Source organism: Lepidochelys kempii, chromosome 6, assembly GCF_965140285.1.
Source record: "Lepidochelys kempii isolate rLepKem1 chromosome 6, rLepKem1.hap1, whole genome shotgun sequence".
Taxonomy (NCBI): Eukaryota; Metazoa; Chordata; order Testudines; family Cheloniidae; genus Lepidochelys; species Lepidochelys kempii.
Window position 1 is genome coordinate 100,869,412 of NC_136385.1, and position 19,329 is coordinate 100,888,740.

A 19,329-nucleotide genomic window follows, 5' to 3' on the forward strand; every position below is an offset into this window, starting at 1 on the left:
TAAGAAAAGTTTTATAAATGAGTTCCAATGGTTCATGGATTGGGAACCCAATCTTATGGGGTTCCAGGGGCATCTGTATAGATTATTTAGGTTAATCTTTCTATCTACCCAATCGGACTCAGTGCTCAGTCTAGAAGATACCAACAAAGATGCTTAGTTTTGCAGTTCTCAAACTGTGGATTTGTGTCTCCAGAGCTCACATGCTTGTTAACAGCAAAAATGCTTTAAAATAAATAAATAAATATATAGAGGTGAGAAATGACAGACCTCAGCCCTATTGTCCCTCTGCAAATTTGTGTACATAGAGTCAATCCCTTACCTCTCTCTAAAAGTGCAAAGTTTCAAAAAGTTCAATGAACAAAAAGATTGTTGGGGGCGCAATAGATCTGGACAAGGAGAAGAAGTCTGGAGATAAATGTGAGAAGAGAGGGACAGGCAGTAGAAACAAAATGAAACTGTTTGAGCAGATTATTCCAGAAGTCTTGAGATCTCTCTCAGTGTAGCCTTCATTGATTTCAGATCTACTATACCATGCTCTCACAAGAAGGGAAAACCTATAAAGGCAGCAAGCCGTAAGAGACCCAGTTTGGGAATATTTTAATGAAGTTCCTCTACATGCATGCAAAAAGCAAACAGTACAACAAAGAAATGCAAGGCCTGGTTGCGCAAATGAAATAACATCATAACTTATATTGTTGGGTTACAGAGCTGTTTCCTAATGAAAGCTGGCAATTGGAGTTATGCCCATCAGCATGTAGAACTCCTTACCATGTGTGCTCTAAGAGCATGAGGGATAAGATGTTATAAAATGTAGGCCCAAAGGGAGGAGGATTTGTTAGCCTTAATTTGGTCAGTTTAAATCAGAACCTTATTACTATGTAACTCTTATTGGCACCAAGAGAGTATTTGGTGGTGTGCAGCGTGAGACTTTTATTATTCTGAGTTAAAGATTAAGATTAATGGCATCACTCTAGGGTGGCAGAGGACAGCAATACTTGAACTGTACAATACCTATTATCTTTCACTGTATTTACTGGGAGGGGTGTTTTCCTAGTATTGGGAGAGAGACCTGAAGTGGTGAGGATAAAGTCCTGCTCACCTTACTCCCTCAAGTCCACTGAAGTCAATGGGACTTAACTGCATGACTAATGTGAGCAGGATATGGCCCCAGCAGTAATGAGATGACCAAATAAAAAGTACATCTATTATTTTACGTATCAGAGGGGTAGCTGTGTTAGTCTGGATCTGTAAAAGCGGCAAAGAGTCCTGTGGCACCTTATAGACTAACAGAGGTATTGGAGCATAAGCTTTCGTGGGTGATGCATCCGACGAAGTGGGTATTCACCCACAAAAGCTTATGCTCCAATAAGTCTGTTAGTCTATAAGGTGCCACAGGACTCTTTGCCATCTATTATTTTGTGGCACTAAAGGAATCCGAGACCTGTTGCTATGTCTAATGGATATGTAGTGGTGGTAACTAAAGGCAAGATGCACAGTCAACCTGTGGAACTCTTTGCCAGAGGATGTTGTGAAGGCCAAGACTATAACAGGGTTAAAAAAAGAAGTAGATAAATTCATGGAGTATAGGTCCATCAATGGCTTTTAGCCAGGATGAGCAGAGATGGTGTCCTTAACCCCTGTTTGCCAGAAGCTTGGAATGGGCGACGGGATGGATCACTTGATTACCTGTTCTGCTCATTCCCCGGGGCACCTGACATTGGCCACTGTCGGAAGACAGGATACTGGGCTAGATGGACCTTTGGTCTGACCCAGTATGGCCGTTCTTATGTTCTTATCATGAAGAGTGTTCCTTCTCAGGAGAAAGCTGCGGTGAAGATGATGAAAGGAACGTGTCTGAACATGCAGGATCTTCAGGTTGGTAAACATTTTTATTTTATACTTCTTTCTTAAGGATTGCCTGTCTTCCTTCTGGACTATTCTTGAATTCTCATGTTTGAGCAAAAAACATAGTTGTTACTGTATGGTACTATCACTGTGATAAAAAATAAATACCTGAAATAGGCAGATCTTCCTTTTACAATTTCACCTTTAAAGTAGTACCGAGTGTCAGTGAATGTAATGAGTAATACTAAATGAGCAGTATGGTAATAATAATTAAATAACTGCCTTGACTTATTTTGTTTAGGAGAATCCATCCTCACCATACAGGATTCTGAAGAGTATCCACCTTCAAGATCACCATCATTTTCTGTAGTTTCAGACTTATCTGCCAATGATAGTGTTTCAGTCACATCATGTATGTCACATAGCCACAGTATATCACCAGTAGCAAAAAGAAAAAAAAATCCATCATCCAGAAACAACCATAGATAAGTTTGTGATAAGAACTAGCAGATTACAATAAAAGGTAATTGATGAAAAAATTTCCCGGTTTGTTTATGCAACAAACTTTCCTTTCCGTCTGATTGAGAACCCACACTTCATTAACATGGTTCAGTCATTAAGACCAGGATACAGTCCACCCAACATAGCAGATGTCCCAGGCAAATTGCTGGGTGTATGAAAGAGAAATTGAGCAATGTGCAAAAGGTCTAGAGCGTGAAATTGTTAACCTGAGTCTTGATGGGTGGAGCAATGTCCACAACGATCCTGTTGTATGTACTTGTGTGACAAAAGAAGAAGGGAGTGTCTTCCTTACAGAAACAACTGATACATCAGGAAATGCACACACAGCAGAATACTTGCAAGAAGTAGCAGTAAAAGCTATAACAAACTGAAAAAAAAATCAGATGTCTAGTATGCAGCTTGGTCACAGACAATGCTGCAAATGTATCCAAGATGAGAAGAAATTTAGAAGAGAGTCCCAAGCTAATAACATACGGTTGCAGTACTCATTTGATGCACCTCCTAGGCTCCTAGCCAAAGACTTCAGTGTTCCAGAAATAAAGGCTAATTTTGTTGAAATTGCAAAATACTTCTGTAACAACCACTTTGCAGCAGCTGCTCTGAAAAAAGTGGGAGGAACCAAGCTAACTCTCCCACAAGACATGTGATGGAACTCTATAGTGGACTGTTTTAAGCACTATATCAAGAACTGGCCTAATCTGATGACAGTTTGTGAACAAAATCGTGAAAAAATAGATGGAACCGTCACAGTCAAAGTTCTCAACATTGGGCTTAAGAGAAATGTTGAACACAGGCCAAGTACCCTGAAGCCTATTTCTGTAGCCTTGAACAAAATGCAGGGAAATAGCTGTTTTATTGCTAACGCTGGTGAAATTTGGAAGGAACTGAGTGAGATCTATGCAATGACAGTTAAATTACAAGCATTAAAAAAACAAATGGGACAAGCACTATCTCCAGCTCATTTTCTTGAAAATATTCTCAATACTTGGTACCAGGGTCAAACCTTAACTGCTGAAGAAGAGGAGTTGGCTATGACATGGACATCCAGCAATCATCCCTCCATAATGCCAACTATAATAAACTTCAGAGCTAACGATGGACCATTCAAGAAATATATGTTTGCTGATGATGTTTTAAAGAAAGTCACACCAATGAACTGGTGGAAGTCACTTAAGCACTTGGATTCAGAGACTGTTGAAGTGATAATCTCACTTTTAACAGCAGTAGCTTCTTCTGCCGGTGTAGAAAAAATATTTTCTTCCTTTGGACTAATTCAATCCAAATTGAGAAATCGTTTGGGACCTGAAAAAGCAGGAAAGGTTGTTTTTCTTTTCCAAATTATGAACAAATAGGAAAATGAAGGTGAAGACAAATGAGTTAGCTACAGAAGCCAATATTTTAAGTTCCTCATGTTGACCTGGCTGACACAGTTGATTTAATTTTTGTTTTTTTTAAAAAAATATTTCATTTAACTATTTTAGTTACAAACAATTTTAAACAAAAGCAAACCTGATTTTAAAAAATGTGAATGTTTAACTAAATTCAAAAATGCATATGCTTGTTTTGTTAAAGTATTATAGATTTGCTGTTGAAGAAAAAAATCCAGAATACATAACGTTGTTGTTTTAGTTAAATAAAACAATTTAAAAATGTCTGTCTGGTGATGTTCTCCTCCTAATACAGCATGGCAAGAAAATCCTCCAAATATTAATGATTAACCTGTTGAATTGGAGATAGTTCACCTCCCAATGACTTCATAAATATCTGCTTCAATTACCTTTGGTAAATGAAATAACCAATCATTCATTTTCTGATATAGCTGTAAAATTAATCTGAAAAGTTTTCAAAATAAATCACTTTAAAAATGTATGGTGTGTACTTCTAAAAATGAAATCTACATCTATCTCTCAGTTGTGAAGAATATGTATTAAGGTTATAACAACCAACAAAAATGCATTTTTATATAGAAATCCATGATTAAAATCGAGTCTTCCTGACTAGTGATTTAAAGCAAATCCACCCTGCAGGATACTGGGCTAGATGGAACTTTGGTCTGATCCAGTAGGGCCGTTCTTATGTTCAATACCTGTACTCCAGTCATTACTACTATTACACTATTATTATTTAACTTCCTGTACCAGTGGTTCTAGTTCCTCCGTTTTGTTACCCAGGCTCCTTGCATGGGTATGCAAACATCTTAGTTGTTTCTGCTTGGCTTCACCCAGATTCCTCAACCAATGAGGTACAGTTATTCTACGGCCAGTATTACCTATCTGACTGTCAGCTTAATTGGTATTGGCACTATCTTTCCTCTTAATGTTCATTCTCCTACCCATTGTTGTTCCTTTCTCCACTGCTGTATTCTCTCTCTTTCTTGATTTTCCTCCGGGTCAATATTAGAATCAGGCATGGAGATTACCCAACCATCCCCCCTAAATTCCTACTTTAAAGCTCTTTAAAGCCTGCAATTAACTGAAAGCATTAATTTTTAACACATTAACAGCATACATCTGGGTGGGGAGGGAGCTGAAGAGTTTAATTTTTTTTAATTGCTTGACTGCCCTACTTTGCACCTCAAGAATATCTGCCATTCTCCCTAATAGATTCTGAAACGGTCTGTGTTTGTCAGCCGGGGAAGAATGATGCCTGCAACAGGGCTCTCACCAAGTCCTGTATGTAAACCACATGAGAAGCTAAAGATGATGCTGCATCATATCCTTCCATGATGTCTGGATCTGAAGTAAGGGAATAAGGTCAGAGCCAGAGGTTGAATAGGGGAATGCTAAAGGTTCATCTCCAAAGGGGCCAAAGATACTACAAGACTGCTCCAGATCAGAATCAGGAAAGCCAATACACACACTGAGTCAAGCATCAAAACAGCATGTGGAGGGGTCGCTAGCAGTCTTGACAGTGGACCTCAACTCAGACAAAGAGACATCAAAGATGCCACTGAGTTCAAACCAGTGAGTTTATCGGTGCCAAAACATATGGCTCTGGGGAGAAGAGGTGACAATGGTTCCATTTAAGAGCCTTCAATGCACTCCTGGGGCAGAGAGTACAAAGGAGAAGGGAGAGGCAACTTCCTCTTTTTTTCTTATACTTGTGTCCCTCTTATGGGGAGATATGTTTCCTCTTTTTCCTTTTGCCCAGATGCACATCTGAATGGACTTTTGGTGTCAAGACACAGCCACTGATGCCTAAGGATGGGTCCACAGTCTGTTTCAGGGACAACCGTGCCTAAAAAAGAGTCGATGCCAAGGTGGACACTTTCTGCACTTTTACCAAGTCTATTGAGGCCTTACTAGACAACATCCATTTGGTCTTCAGAGCTGCTTTTGATTTAACCAGCATGCATAATCCTGCATTAAGGATTTGTTCCCAACATAATTCCAAGGAGATTTTGATCTCAAACCTATGATAGAAGACAATGCTGAGATTAGAGTGGCAAAATGCGTCTTGGGCTTCTGTCAAGAGGATCTCAGCATGGAGGCTGGTCTCAATACACTTGATGAGCCTCGACTATCAATCTGTTGACATTAAGAAGCCAGAAGAGCCTGGAGTCTCAAATGTCTCTCCCTTCTAGCATGGGAAGTGAAGGCTCAGCAAACCGCACACCAGATTACCAAGTGGGTTTCACCCAAACATAGAAGGTCCTGGATATGGGCATTGATTTCCAGTATGATTGATGGGCGGGAAGGGCATCTCTTGAAGCCATTACTGGGATGAGGGCCCAGTATGGTCCTCATACTGCGTCAAATGAAGACTCCTGCGACAAGGGAAGGTCTAACTACACCAGGGGTTCTCAAACTGGGGGTTGGGACCCCTCAGGGGGTCATGAGGTTATTACATGAGGGGGTCGCGAGTTGGCAACCTCCACCCCAAACTCTGCTTTGCCTCTAGCATTTATAATGGTGTTAAATATATAAAAAAATATTTTTAATTTATAAGGGGGGGTTGCACTCAGAAACTTGCTATGTTAAAGGGGTCACCAGTAAAAAAAGTTCGAGAGCCACTGAACTACACTATGTGTTCTATACTACTCTAAACTAACTATTTACAAAAAATACTAACAGAAGATCCTAGAATGAGGACACAAAGGTGAATTCCATTCACTCTCTGTGGCAATGGTGAAGGAACTGAGGCAGCTAAGGGGGTACACTTCCTCATATTGAGTAAGGCAATGACATCACTTCCAAGCAAGAACTCTTGTACAGCCCCAACAGACACAACTTTGCAAAGCAGTTTGATGTCTCAGTGCAGGGGTGCCATATCCACAAGTGGGAACACACAGAGGGCCCTCAAAGAAGAGCAAAACATTAGAATCTATTTAATGGCATTAACTCAGAGTTAAGGTTGATTGGTGGTATGTTGTCCCCCTGAAGAACGCTGAGTTGAGCAAAACTCAAAACTTCTGAAAACAAGGATATCATAGAATCATAGAACTGGAAGGGGCCTTGAGAGGTCATCTAGTCCAGAACCCTGCACTCAAGGCAGGACTAAGTATTATCTAGACCACCCCTGACCGGTGTTTGTCCAACCTGTTTTTAAAAATCCCCAATGATGGAGATTCCACCACCTCCCTCGGCAATTTATTCCAGTGCTTAACCACTCTGACAGTTAGGAAAGTTTTTCCTGATGTCCAACCTAAACCACCCTTGCTGCAATTTAAGCCCATTGCTTCTTGTCCTATCCTCAGAGGTTAAGAACAACAATTTTTCTCCCTCCTCCTTGTAACAAGCTTTTATGTACTTGAAAACTTATCACGTCCCCTCTCAGTCTTCTCTTCTCCATACTAAACAAACCTAATTTTTTCAGTCTTCCCTCATATGTCATGTTTTCTAGACCTTTAATCATTTTTGTTGCTCTTCTCTGGATTTTCTCCAATTTGTCCGTATCTTTCCTGAAATGTGGCACCCAGAACTGGACACAATACTCCAGTGGAGGCCTAATCAGTCTGGAGTAGAGCAGAAGAATTACTTCTCGTATCTTGCTTATAATACTCCTGATAATACATCCCAGAATGATGTTCGCTTTTTTTGCAACAGCGTTACACTGTTGACTCATATTTAGCTTGTGAACCACTATGACCCCCAGATCCCTTCCCACAGTACTCCTTCCTAGGCAGTCATTTCCCATTTTGATATGCATAGTTAAGCTTTTCCATGCAACCTTAAGTCTGCCCTCATTCAGCAGTGCCCCAATATTCCCTGTTAACACACACTGCTTTACTCTGCCAATCCCACAATTTCTGAAATGTACAAACTCTTCACCTCCTTTTACAAGCTGTTCACACACAGAATCCTATCTAACACTATTAAAGAACAAAAGGGGGGAAAAATTGGTCAGTTAGGTACTATTTTGGGAGAGGACTTATATCTCCAGAATCCCTGCTCAAATGACCCCAAATTTGGATCACTAATCCTACTCTGTATTTCCACAAGGCATAGAAATTTTCAAAAAAAATCTATACAAATATGTGGATTTTAGAGCACCTAGAAGCATCTTGTTATAAACAACGAGGATGGATGGAGGGAAAGGGCTGCTCTACACATCTGTCTTCAGCATAGGAGACTCTGAAAGGTCTGAAGCAGCCTATTCATCTCAATGTGATGTTCTCAGCTGAGTGAGAACACCCCATAAAGACAAATACAACCTGAAATAATTGCATCTCAGAGGGTGTTCTCATTCCCCTCATGAGTGCTTTAGAGCCTGTGATATGCATTAAGTACGTCCATCCTCAGCTCCCCACCCAAAGGGACAGGACTTCCCCAGATCCTGGATCACATGTGGGGCAAGGAAGAGGCTTCAAACCCTCCCAAAAGGGCACGGCCAGAACCCAGTTCACATGAATGGGGTAGGGAGGTGTTCCAACCCTTGTAGATGGGCACATGGCCCCCAAATCCTGGCCCATACAAGGGGAGCAGGAGAGGACTTCAGACACCTTCAGTGGGACAAGAACCCCTATATCCCAGCTCATGGGAGGGGTCCCAGAGAGGCAAGAACCCCCCCAAAATTTAGACACACAGGAGGGGAGAATGTGGAGCTGACAAGTGTGCCCGCCCCATTCTCCCTCAGTCCCTCTGCCACTCACCCACACATCCCCCCTAATCCCCACACCACCCTTACATGAGCCTCCAATCTCTCTCCCCTCCCCTACCACCAGTCCTAATTTTTCCCCTCCCCTCACTGCAGCCCCAAAGATCTCTCCCTTCACTGCCCCACACCTCTGCCCCCTAATATTCCTTCCCCTCCCAGGAAGTATTTACATATCTAATTTTATCCTCCAAAGACTTTGATTACATTCCCCACAAAGTAAAATTGCCACCCATGATTCACAAATTGCAGCAACCTCCAGCCATTCAGTCCCAAACTCCTTTTGTTTTAGGTGGGGGCTTGTGATTAATGTATCCTTAGTTATTATAATTGAACCCATCAATTTCAACAAGGTCAGTGATTCATCCAATAATTATCACCTCTGAGTTAACAGTACCAGGCAGCAGAACTGAAGTGTTTTGGTGGGCCCTGTAACTCAGAAACCCGTCCGTTAAATGACCCCAAATTTGGATCACTAACACTACTGCATGCAAGGAACACCAAATTTCAAAGCAATCCAAATAACCATTTGGAGTTTAGAGCACTTACAAGAGTCAAGTTTTAAAATATATAAAATGGTGGGAAAGGAAAGCCTCTGTTTTTCCTGTATTGACACATGCACTGTAAAAAATGTACATTTTCTTAAATACCATTCTCAATTTGTGTCCTCCAAAGACTTAGTGGGAGCCATATACTACTTTGGGTAAAACTCAAAAGATTGAGACCATTTTGGCCTGCAATACATCAATAGTTTGATCTTTATCTCTGTGCAAAGAAAACCCACCTAGAAACTTTTTGAAAAATGACTATTTTTGTGAGGGGCCTTATTATATCTCAAGAGACCATGGCTCAAATGACCTCAAAGTCAGGTCACTGCACCTTTCTGAGCCACACCAAACTTCAAAGGAATCCAACTAAACATGTCAATTTTAGAGGATTTAGCAAGGCTGACCTTTAAACAGAAGTTGTGGTACAACTTTAAGTATAGTGGCACTGCTGAACTACTCTAATAAAGAATATGATATAATATTTTCAGTATTACATTCTAATATGCATCAATTATATATCCTTACCTGGAATACTGTGTTCACTTCTGGTTATTGACTCTCAGAAAATATATACCAAAAATAAATGGAGTCCTAACACGAGGAACAAAAATGATTAGAGGCATGGACAGCCCTTTTATGAAGAGAAATTGAGGAGACTGAGACTGTTCATTTTAGAGAGGAGACAAATAAAGGGGACGGACATGATGGAGGTATACAAAATAATTAATGATATCAGAGAAAGTAATTTGAGTGATCCTAATTACTCTCTCATATAACAAAAAACAAAAGGACATTCAATTAAATTGAAAGGCAAGGAACAGATAAAAAGAAAACTTTTTTTCTCTCTCAATGCATAATTAACCTGTGGGACTCATTCCCACAGGTAAAACGGAGGCCAAGGGTTTACCATGATTAAAAATAAGATTAGACATTTTATATGGATAATGAGAACATCTAGCTAAATTAGGTATGATTAAACCGTGTGTGTGTTTTATTTTAAATAAGAGATTTAAATCTTGATACCAGAAGGTAACCACTAACTGATGGTATTAGGAGGAAACTCCCTGTCTACTATGGACAAGTTACAGTATTCCGTAATTGACTACTAAAGAAGTTCTTGCACCCTTCTCAAGAATCTAGCACCCACCATTATCAGAAACAGGATACTGGACTGGTCTAGAGGGATGACTGGTGTGATCTGGTATGGCAATTCCTGTCTTCCTGAGTGCTGCTTAATGTCATTCAAAACATGCCACAGCTATGCAGAAGAGTACCAATTATCTACCCACTTTGTATTATGGGACCTAGTTATCAAAAGTTTATAATGCAATTTAAATTTAGCAGACGTAGATGCATATGCACTCAAGTTTGATTTTTTAATACATTACAAAGTTTAAAACCTCAGTCCTGACTTTACAACTGAGAACTCATGTGTGCATACAGAAATGGCAATCCTGCAGTTTTCTTCCTGCAGAGATTGTAAGTCACAACATCGAGGTATTCAACACGTTTTATCAAATCAAACTGTATGAGCAAATTTTCAGTATACTGAAAACTTGCTACTTTATGGAGAGAAAATAAAGCAGCTATAATGATTATTCTGTTATATAATCCCACCTTCAATGACATTCTCACATTTTTCTCATAGCTAATTTCTTTGAGAAAACATTTAATTTAATATTTCAGGATGATGAGATGCTAAAAGTCAGATATCTTTAAGAACTAATGTCCTCAGTCACTAAAGTTGAGTTTGAAAAGCTACCAAGGTCGGGTTGGTTTTTTTTGTTTTTTAAAGGAGAAAGCAACCCCATTAATCATAAAAAAAATGTGATGTCATTGGAAACAGTCATTCTACTGTTGAGATGAATGTTCACTACGTCTTCAAGTGTTCTAACAGTTCTATATAGTCTTTCTAACGTTTGATAGGCATACAAAACTGTACACAATTGAAAACACTACCCGCTGCACAAGGGTTTCCTCAGCAAGCAGATAAAGAATCGGATCACCGTAACAGTATTACCTTGTAAGCAAGAACTTCCTGCATGTTTGATAATGATACCACAGAAGCCAAAACATATCTACTAACAATCAGGAAAGTAACTAAAGATTTCCCCCTTGCAGATATTCTGTTCTTTGGTATAATAAGTATGAATGATAAGTAGTTATTAGCCTTTTGAATGATAAGTAGTTATTAGCCTTTTATTCCAAATTAGCACTCCATACAAACATTCATAGAGACCAAAGAAATTTCACAGTTGGAAGCCATAAACAATTTCTTTCTCATGGTCCAATCCTGTCAACACTTCTACCAGGTGTAATGCTGTAAGTAGCCCCATTGAAATCAACAGGGAAACTTCATGTTAGCAAGTACTACATCAATGAGAACTATTCATGTCAGTAAGCACTATGTAGTAAACCTTTGCAGGATTGGGCCCGTCATTCGTATGAGCTGTGCTCAAAGGAAGCCAAGGCTTATGGGAGCTATGCTGAAGATTTTCCACAATGTCCCCTTGCCTGAGGAGTTGATGACAATTCTTGAGGTGCTTTTTTGTTTCAGATTAAGAGGAAATTGTCAAAAAAGAATGAAATGACCATAAAACAAATAGCTAATTCACATATCTGACCCAGCTTGGTTGCATAGTACACTACAGCATTCCATGAGCTACCTAATTTTTTCTTCTCATTTTGAGCACCAAGTAGGAATTAATTTAGGGACAGAATGGTCTGTAAGAGAGGCTCATACCTGTACTTTAAAATCTTCAAAAGTTTGAAAAGACCCTAAACAGAATTTTAAGATTGAAATAAAAACTGAAATATTTGTGGCCATTTTGGTCCAGATTTCTAGAATGTATTAAACCCTGAATGAAAGAGTCAGCATCCATTTTACTCTCTATGTGCAAAGCTAGTTAATACATTTGTACAGCTAATATAAAAGATATGCCAAGTGCTTTCCAGCATCACAAGCAATTCACAGTATACAATGTGTTTTTACAAGATTTACTGGCTACTGAAAAACTGTTCTCTAAATAAAAACAGCAATCAAAGGACAACAATATTTAAAATCCACACACAATGAGGCCTACTGGAAGAGAAAGGATTACTGACTCAGGTTCACATCTTCCCTTTATACACTTCAAAATACTGTCACTCGCCTTCCAATACTATCTGGCTATCCAAAAGCCTACTAAGATTGGTTTGGTGTATTTAGGAAATAACTCCGCCTCCATGACATCTACTCTACTTATGCATCACTGGTGTTTAATCTTTTTTATTAACTTCAACACCTGATAAGACTCAGCCTACTACAATTAGACAGATCTGTAGAATAAATTTCAAATCTGCAAGAATGTTTGCTATTATAAAATCATCTTAAACGTTGCAGAAGCTGCAGATGGGTCTTTTATTTCCATGCTCTAATCGCTGTATTTAGATGTGGGCCAAAGGTCTACCTGCTGCAGATTAACCTCCTCCTGAGTTTAATGACTTTGAAATGCACATCAGATTACTACTTCCCACTTCCCAGCCTTTTGACTTGTACACACAGATGGGAACCAAGCAACGGTCGAGACACATCATTTTATACTGGCAAAATATTGACATACAGCCATGCATACAAATTTCAGCACCAAGCACCTGAGGAAAGCCGGCAGTGAACCGCGCGATCCAAAAGCCATTTCTATCGGGATTTCTATTCTTGCTGCTATACAAGACAAACTAAATTGTAAGGGGAGAGGGCGGGGAAGAGATTAAAGCCTCACTGTCATTGGCATATTCAGATTATTTCCAATATTCTGCTTGTGATCACTGGACGCCAGGAGAAAGGGGTGGGAGGTCTGGTGACCCTGGCACTGGACGCCAGGAGAAAGGGGTGGGAGGTCTGGTGACCCTGGCACTGGACGCCAGGAGAAAGGGGTGGGAGGTCTGGTGACCCTGGCACTGGACGCCAGGAGAAAGGGGTGGGAGGTCTGGTGACCCTGGCACTGGACGTGACACAGTCCGGTATCCCAAGTACCATTTCTACCGATGTTTTGAGGATCGGGGTCTCGGATACCCGGGGATGTCCTGGTGCCCCAGGCAGGGCTTCGCCAGGTGCTCCCGCGGCTGAAGGTGGAGGCAATAGGGGAGAGTGGGGGTTGATGGATAGAAGGGTGTCTCCAGTCGCTGGGACATCCCGGGCCCCGGCCGGGCCCCGGGGCGAGGGCACAGGGAAGGGCGTGAGGGTCTCCGTACCTGATGATGTCGTCCTGGTGCCCCAGGTAGAATTTCTGCCGGTGCTCCCGGGGGCTGTAGACCACGCCGACCCCCGCCACGAAGTAGACGATCTCCTTAGCCGCCGTGTAGTAGAGGTTGTTGCGGCACTGGTGACCCCGGTAGCCATAGACCCACTCTAGCCGCAGGTGGCAGTTGGGGGCATTCCGGTCAGCCATGTCCCCACCGCCGGCCGGCTCCGCGTCTCCCCCGCCGGAGCCCTAGAGGAGAGGGGGCCAGTTACCCTCCCCCCTCCCGGGCTCGGTGTCTCCCTCGCTAATCCCTGGCCGCCGACATGGATGCCCGCCGCTGCCTCTCCTCCGCCTCCTCACAGAGGGCGCCGCCGAATGAGCGGCGCTGGTCTCCTCGCGCCAGACATGGCTGCACCGAGACACCGCCCGGAACGGTTAGCGCCAGAAACAGCTTCCCCTCAGATCGGGCTGTTGTGCGCATGCCCGGCGCCGCCCGCTGAAAGCGCTGCCCCCGCGCTGCCCTTCTCAGCCGCCAGAGTCCGCTCACCGAGCGGGATGAAAGCGAGAGGAGGGAGGAACGGACAGGACAGAGCAGGGGGCAGTACATGGCCAGAGGAGGGTGAAACAGGTGGAGGTAGGGGCAAAGTCAGGGACAAGAAAGGGGCAGGTGGGCTGACCGGCAGAGAGGGGAACGGGCAAAGGGGACTGGGCTGGGCAAAAGGAATGAAAGTTACCAAACGGGGTGAGCCATCCGCAGTGGCTGCCAACATGCGATGTGGGTAGCAGTGAAGCTTGTGCTTCTCTGTGGAGGTTACATCTCTGTACCACCTCCCTAGGTCGTGTGGTGTCTAAAACTAGGGGTAGCCCAATGTCTAGAATAAGCAGCTCTTCTCTAGCTGAAATAATGTATTGAGCACCCAAAGAAGACTTGATTCCATGAAATAGTTTACAGATACCCTCTACCTAAAAAAGGCTTTCACGGTTCTCATATATGGTTGTAGTTTTTAAAAGAATTCCCTATCAGTTTACATAGGTGTAGCATGGCTGCATATAGCCTCATCTCTTGTCTGCAATGCTGAGTGCCTGACTGGTACTTCAGTTCCTGTATTGCACTCTTAAAAATAAAAGGAGGGTAAAACTACTTTTAAACAGTATGCTTATTACACATTGTCCTTAGCACATCATTTACCTTGATTAAAATCATGCTTAATGTCAAGATGCTATTTAATTTATGGTTTAAATAGCAAATAATCATGGAAAATAATAAGTGACACTATTAGCTAAGAAATCACATCTGATAGCGTTTTCCGGTGTAACACTTCCTATAGTCAGTGTGATTTTATAACTTCAATTATTTCTACATTTCTTCTTTTTCCTAACGGATGAGTTTATTCTTTATCAGATGACTTTAAGGTTGTATGAATTTCTAGGTTATCCACCAAAGAGATTTTCTCAATAGTAATTGAGCCGCTACTGCCCCGGACCTGTAAATCCCCACCGGAGCCCCACCGCCACTACCGCAGGGCTTGGACAGCAGGGTTCAGGTGGGGATTTACAGGTCCGGGGCAGTAGCGGTTGGAGCTCCGGGGCCCTTTAAATCCCCGCCAGAGCCCCGCCACCGCTACCCCAGGGCTTTAAATTGCCATCTGCGAAAGCTGGTCCCGCGTACCAAGGCGTACCGGCTTACTTTCACCTCTGATTAAACCAGCTCTAGAAAAGGGTGCTGAGAGTCACAACAGAGACTATCTGGAGTGCTTAAGGGGTCCACAAGACAGGCAAATGGCAGCAGAGTGCCTGTAAAGCGATCTCTGGCCATGAGAGGGTGCTTAAAAAGGGTGCTCTACCCATATATTTATTAAAATCAACACAGAGCAGCAACACAAACCATAACCATTACTGTCTGCATTGAGACTCATGAAGCCTGGAACTATGACTCAGAAGTAAAGCTGGCCAGAAAGTAGTCTTTCCCTCCCAAGCAAAATTTTGAATTTTTGAAAAAACTTTAATCCCAAATCAGGACTGAAAAAAGGTGGGGGATGACATTTTTCATAGTTAGGGATAGATTATTTTCAGTCTATTTCAGGAAAACTGAAATTTTCAGTTTGCTGCCTGGGCAGTGTGTGGTGCCTGCGAGTCCAGGCTGCCAGGGATCAGGCCAGCCAGGGAACTGAGCAGCCTGGCCTGAAAATTCCTAAGCTGTTCTACTCGACAGTATTAAACACACCATTATTCTTTATAGTGTGTTAACTCTTACATGGCTAGCTTGTGTGGCCACCACAGCTCCTTCACACTCAGAGGTGTTTGCAGTGAACGTCCACAGTCCCTGTGTATTTCTTTTGTGGGAACTGTGGTGACCAGTTAAAACATTTTAAACTTAGAGAATTAACACAAGATTCCCTCCCCCAATTTCCCTTATTCCCTTCCCTTAAGCTCCATAGAACCTTTTGCATATTAACATGTATTAAACTCATTTTCTAGTTATACTGGTGCAGTCCCATAAATTTACAGACTGGAGCCAAAAAAAAAAAAATGAGAAAATGCAAGTTGCATGGCTCTTTCTTCCCATAGTCTGAAGCCAGGGGAGGGGTACAGGCTCTGGGAGAGAGAGTTGGGGGTGTGGTGTTTACCTGGGGCTCCAAGGCAGGGCGGGCCGGGGGACCTCCATGCACCCCTGCCCTCAGGCACCACCCCCACAGCTTCCCATTGGCCGCAGGGTGCTCAGGGCGGGGACAGTGCATGGAGGCACAGCCCCGCCCTAGGGAGGGGCCGGCAGCCACTGGAGCAAGCAGACAGACGCCACACAGCTCCGCTGCACTGCCGGGGCCCCTGGAGGAGGCGGCCCGGGGGTGGCAGGTGGGTCCAAGGGAGAGACCCGGCCCCAAAAACTGCTGGAGTCCCACCGGCCACACTGGGGTGGTTCATGGGCTGCAGATGGCCAGCGGGCCGGGAATTTGAGAACTCTGATTTAGACGATCCCTGACAGGTGTTTATCCAACCTGCTCTTAAAAATCCCCAACCTGGGTAATTACATCTGCCTGATGAAATTCCCCCATCTGTTTCAACTGATACTCCTTTTTATAGGTATTCTTCACTTTTGTCCTAACCTGATATGTAGTTCTGATTTGTGCTCTTTAAGAAAGCTGTTGCTGTCTAACCCAATGATAGGTAAATTAACTTTTGTAATGTATACTAAAAGAGAGATGTGAAGAAAATCGTTCATTTAGCTTATCTGCAAATTCATTATCCTTCTGACTTGCTCCCTTTACTCCCTCATCATTGAGGCAGGCCTATTGATTCTGTTACAGGCTTACAGATTCTGGTATTTGAAAAATTGTTGTTGGGCATTTATCTCAAAATTCCATCTTAGCCCTCTTCATTTTTTTCTTACATATTGGCTCATGTGCTTTACACTTATTATTGGCCTTATTAGGGTTGGATTTCTATTTTCAGAAGGATAGCTGTCTGGCTGAAATAACCTCTTGAGCTTTGCCATTGAGCCATGCTGATTTATAACTTGCTTTCCTATTTCCTCCTTTGTCCAGAAGTCTGCATGCCATGTGTGACTCTTATGGTATGCTTAAATGCTACTGAATAATAGGTAGCATTCTTGCCAGATCTTAAAGATTGTTATTTCTTTTGACTTTAAGGCCTTTTTTATTTACTTCCTCATTTATGTGAAAACTCACTTTCTGGAGTTGTGCCATCATACTAATTTGAGACCTTTCCACCCCCAAGCATACTAAAATTAATGTTGTTACTATTACTTAGTGTCTCATCTCTCTCATGCCTACATATCTGATAATTACTACTTGAACCAGCTGCTGGGTGTTACTTAGTATCTAATAGAAAACAAGCACTGCATAGGTGTTCTTTGGAATGAGCCAAGAAGCACTTATGTGAAGAATTTATTTCTTAAACAAAATATACTGTAAATCTTGCCACTATTGCTATAACAATACTTTTGCTATAACTGTATATTGTTGCTGAATGAAAGTTTTTCATAGTAATCTGAATTCATTTAGAGACAGTGTAGGACTTGCATCATTGTGTAGTGACACAAAATGTAATTTGCACTGATCTGTTTGACTACACAGAAACACAAAAGGGGTTTCTGTTTTACCTTAAACACGTTTTTATAAAATTAAATGCAATAATCAGCACCATGGACAGTACCATTTAAGGAGTACTTGTGGCACCTTAGAGACTAACCAATTTATTTGAGCATAAGCTTTCGTGAGCTACAGCTCACTTCATCGGATGCATACTGTGGAAAATACAGAAGATGTTTTTATACACACAAACCATGAAAAAAAGAGAGTGTTTATCACTACAAAAGGTTTTCTCTCTCCCCACCCCACTCTCCTGCTGGTAATAGCTTATCTAAAGTGATCACTCTCCTTACAATGTGTATGATAATCAAGGATTGTCTGGCTATGTAGACTCTCTCCTCAGGCCCTACACTACCAACACTCCCAGCTACCTTCGAGACACCACTGACTTCCTGAGGAAACTACAATCCATCGGTGATCTTCCTGATAACACCATCCTGGCCACTATGGATGTAGAAGCCCTCTGCACCAACATTCCACACAAAGATGGGACTACAAGCCGTCAAGAACACTGTCTCCGATAATGTCATGGCTAACCTGGTGGCTGAACTTTGTGACTTTGTCCTTACCCATAACTATTTTACATTTGGGGACAATGTATACCTTCAAATCAGCGGCACTGCTATGGGTACCTGCATGGCCCCACAGTATGCCAACATTTTTATGGCTGACTTAGAACAACGCTTCCTCAGCTCTCGTCCCCTAACGCCTCTACTCTACTTGCGCTATATTGATGAAATCTTCATCATCTGGACCCATGGAAAAGAAGCCCTTGAGGAATTCCACCATGATTTCAACAATTTCCATCCCACCATCAACCTCAGCCTGGTCCAGTCCACACAAGAGATCCACTTCCTGGACACTACAGTGCTAATAAACAATGGTCACATAAACACCACCCTATACCGGAAACCTACTGACCGCTATTCCTACCTACATGCCTCCAGCTTTCACCCTGACCACACCACACGATCCATCATCTACAGCCAAGCTCTGCGACACAACCGCATTTGCTCCAACCCCTCAGACAGAGACAAACATCTACAAGATCTCTATCAAGCATTCTTACAACTACAATACCCCCCTGCTGAAGTGAAGAAACAGATTGACAGAGCCAGAAGAGTTCCCAGAAGTCACCTACTACAGGACAGGCCTAACAAAGAAAATAACAGAACGCCACTAGCCGTCACCTTCAGCCCCCAACTAAAACCCCTCCAACGCATTATTAAGGATCTACAACCTATCCTGAAGGATGACCCAACACTCTCACAAATCTTGGGAGACAGGCCAGTCCTTGCCTACAGACAAACCCCCAACCTGAAGCAAATACTCACCAGCAACCACATACCACACAACAGAACCACTAACCCAGGAACCTATCCTTGCAACAAAGACCATTGCCAACTGTGTCCACATATCTATTCAGGGGACACCATCACAGGGCCTAATCACATCAGCCACACTATCAGAGGCTCGTTCACCTGCACATCTACCAATGTGATATATGCCATCATGTGCCAGCAATGCCCCTCTGCCATGTACATTGGTCAAACTGGACAGTCTCTACGTAAAAGAATAAATGGACACAAATCAGATGTCAAGAATTATAACATTCATAAACCAGTCGGAGAACACTTCAATCTCTCTGGTCACACGATTACAGACATGAAAGTTGCGATATTACAACAGAAAAACTTCAAAACCAGACTCCAGCGAGACACTGCTGAATTGGAATTCATTTGCAAATTGGATACAATTAACTTAGGCTTGAATAGAGACTGGGAGTGGCTAAGTCATTATGGAAGGTAACCTATTTCCCCTCCCCCCCCCGTTCCTCAGACGTCCTTGTTAAACTCTGGATTTGTGCTGGAAATGGTCCACCTTGATTATCACACACATTGTAAGGAGAGTGATCACTTTAGATAAGCTATTACCAACAGGAGAGTGGGGTGAGGGGAGAGAAAACCTTTTGTAGTGATAAACATCCATTTT

At 42.3% G+C, this 19,329-nt stretch overlaps 1 protein-coding gene across 1 annotated transcript in view; it reads right to left on the reverse strand.

Moving 5' to 3' along the window:
• Positions 1-13,676, reverse strand: part of EML5 (EMAP like 5) — a 301,798-nt gene extending 288,122 nt beyond the window's left edge. Inside the window, exon 1 of the mRNA XM_073349376.2 lies at positions 13,239-13,676. Coding sequence (XP_073205477.1) covers positions 13,239-13,435 — 197 coding nt within the window. The 5' untranslated portion in view covers positions 13,436-13,676. The remainder of the gene's footprint in view (positions 1-13,238) is intronic.
• Between the last annotated feature and the right edge of the window lie 5,653 nt (positions 13,677-19,329).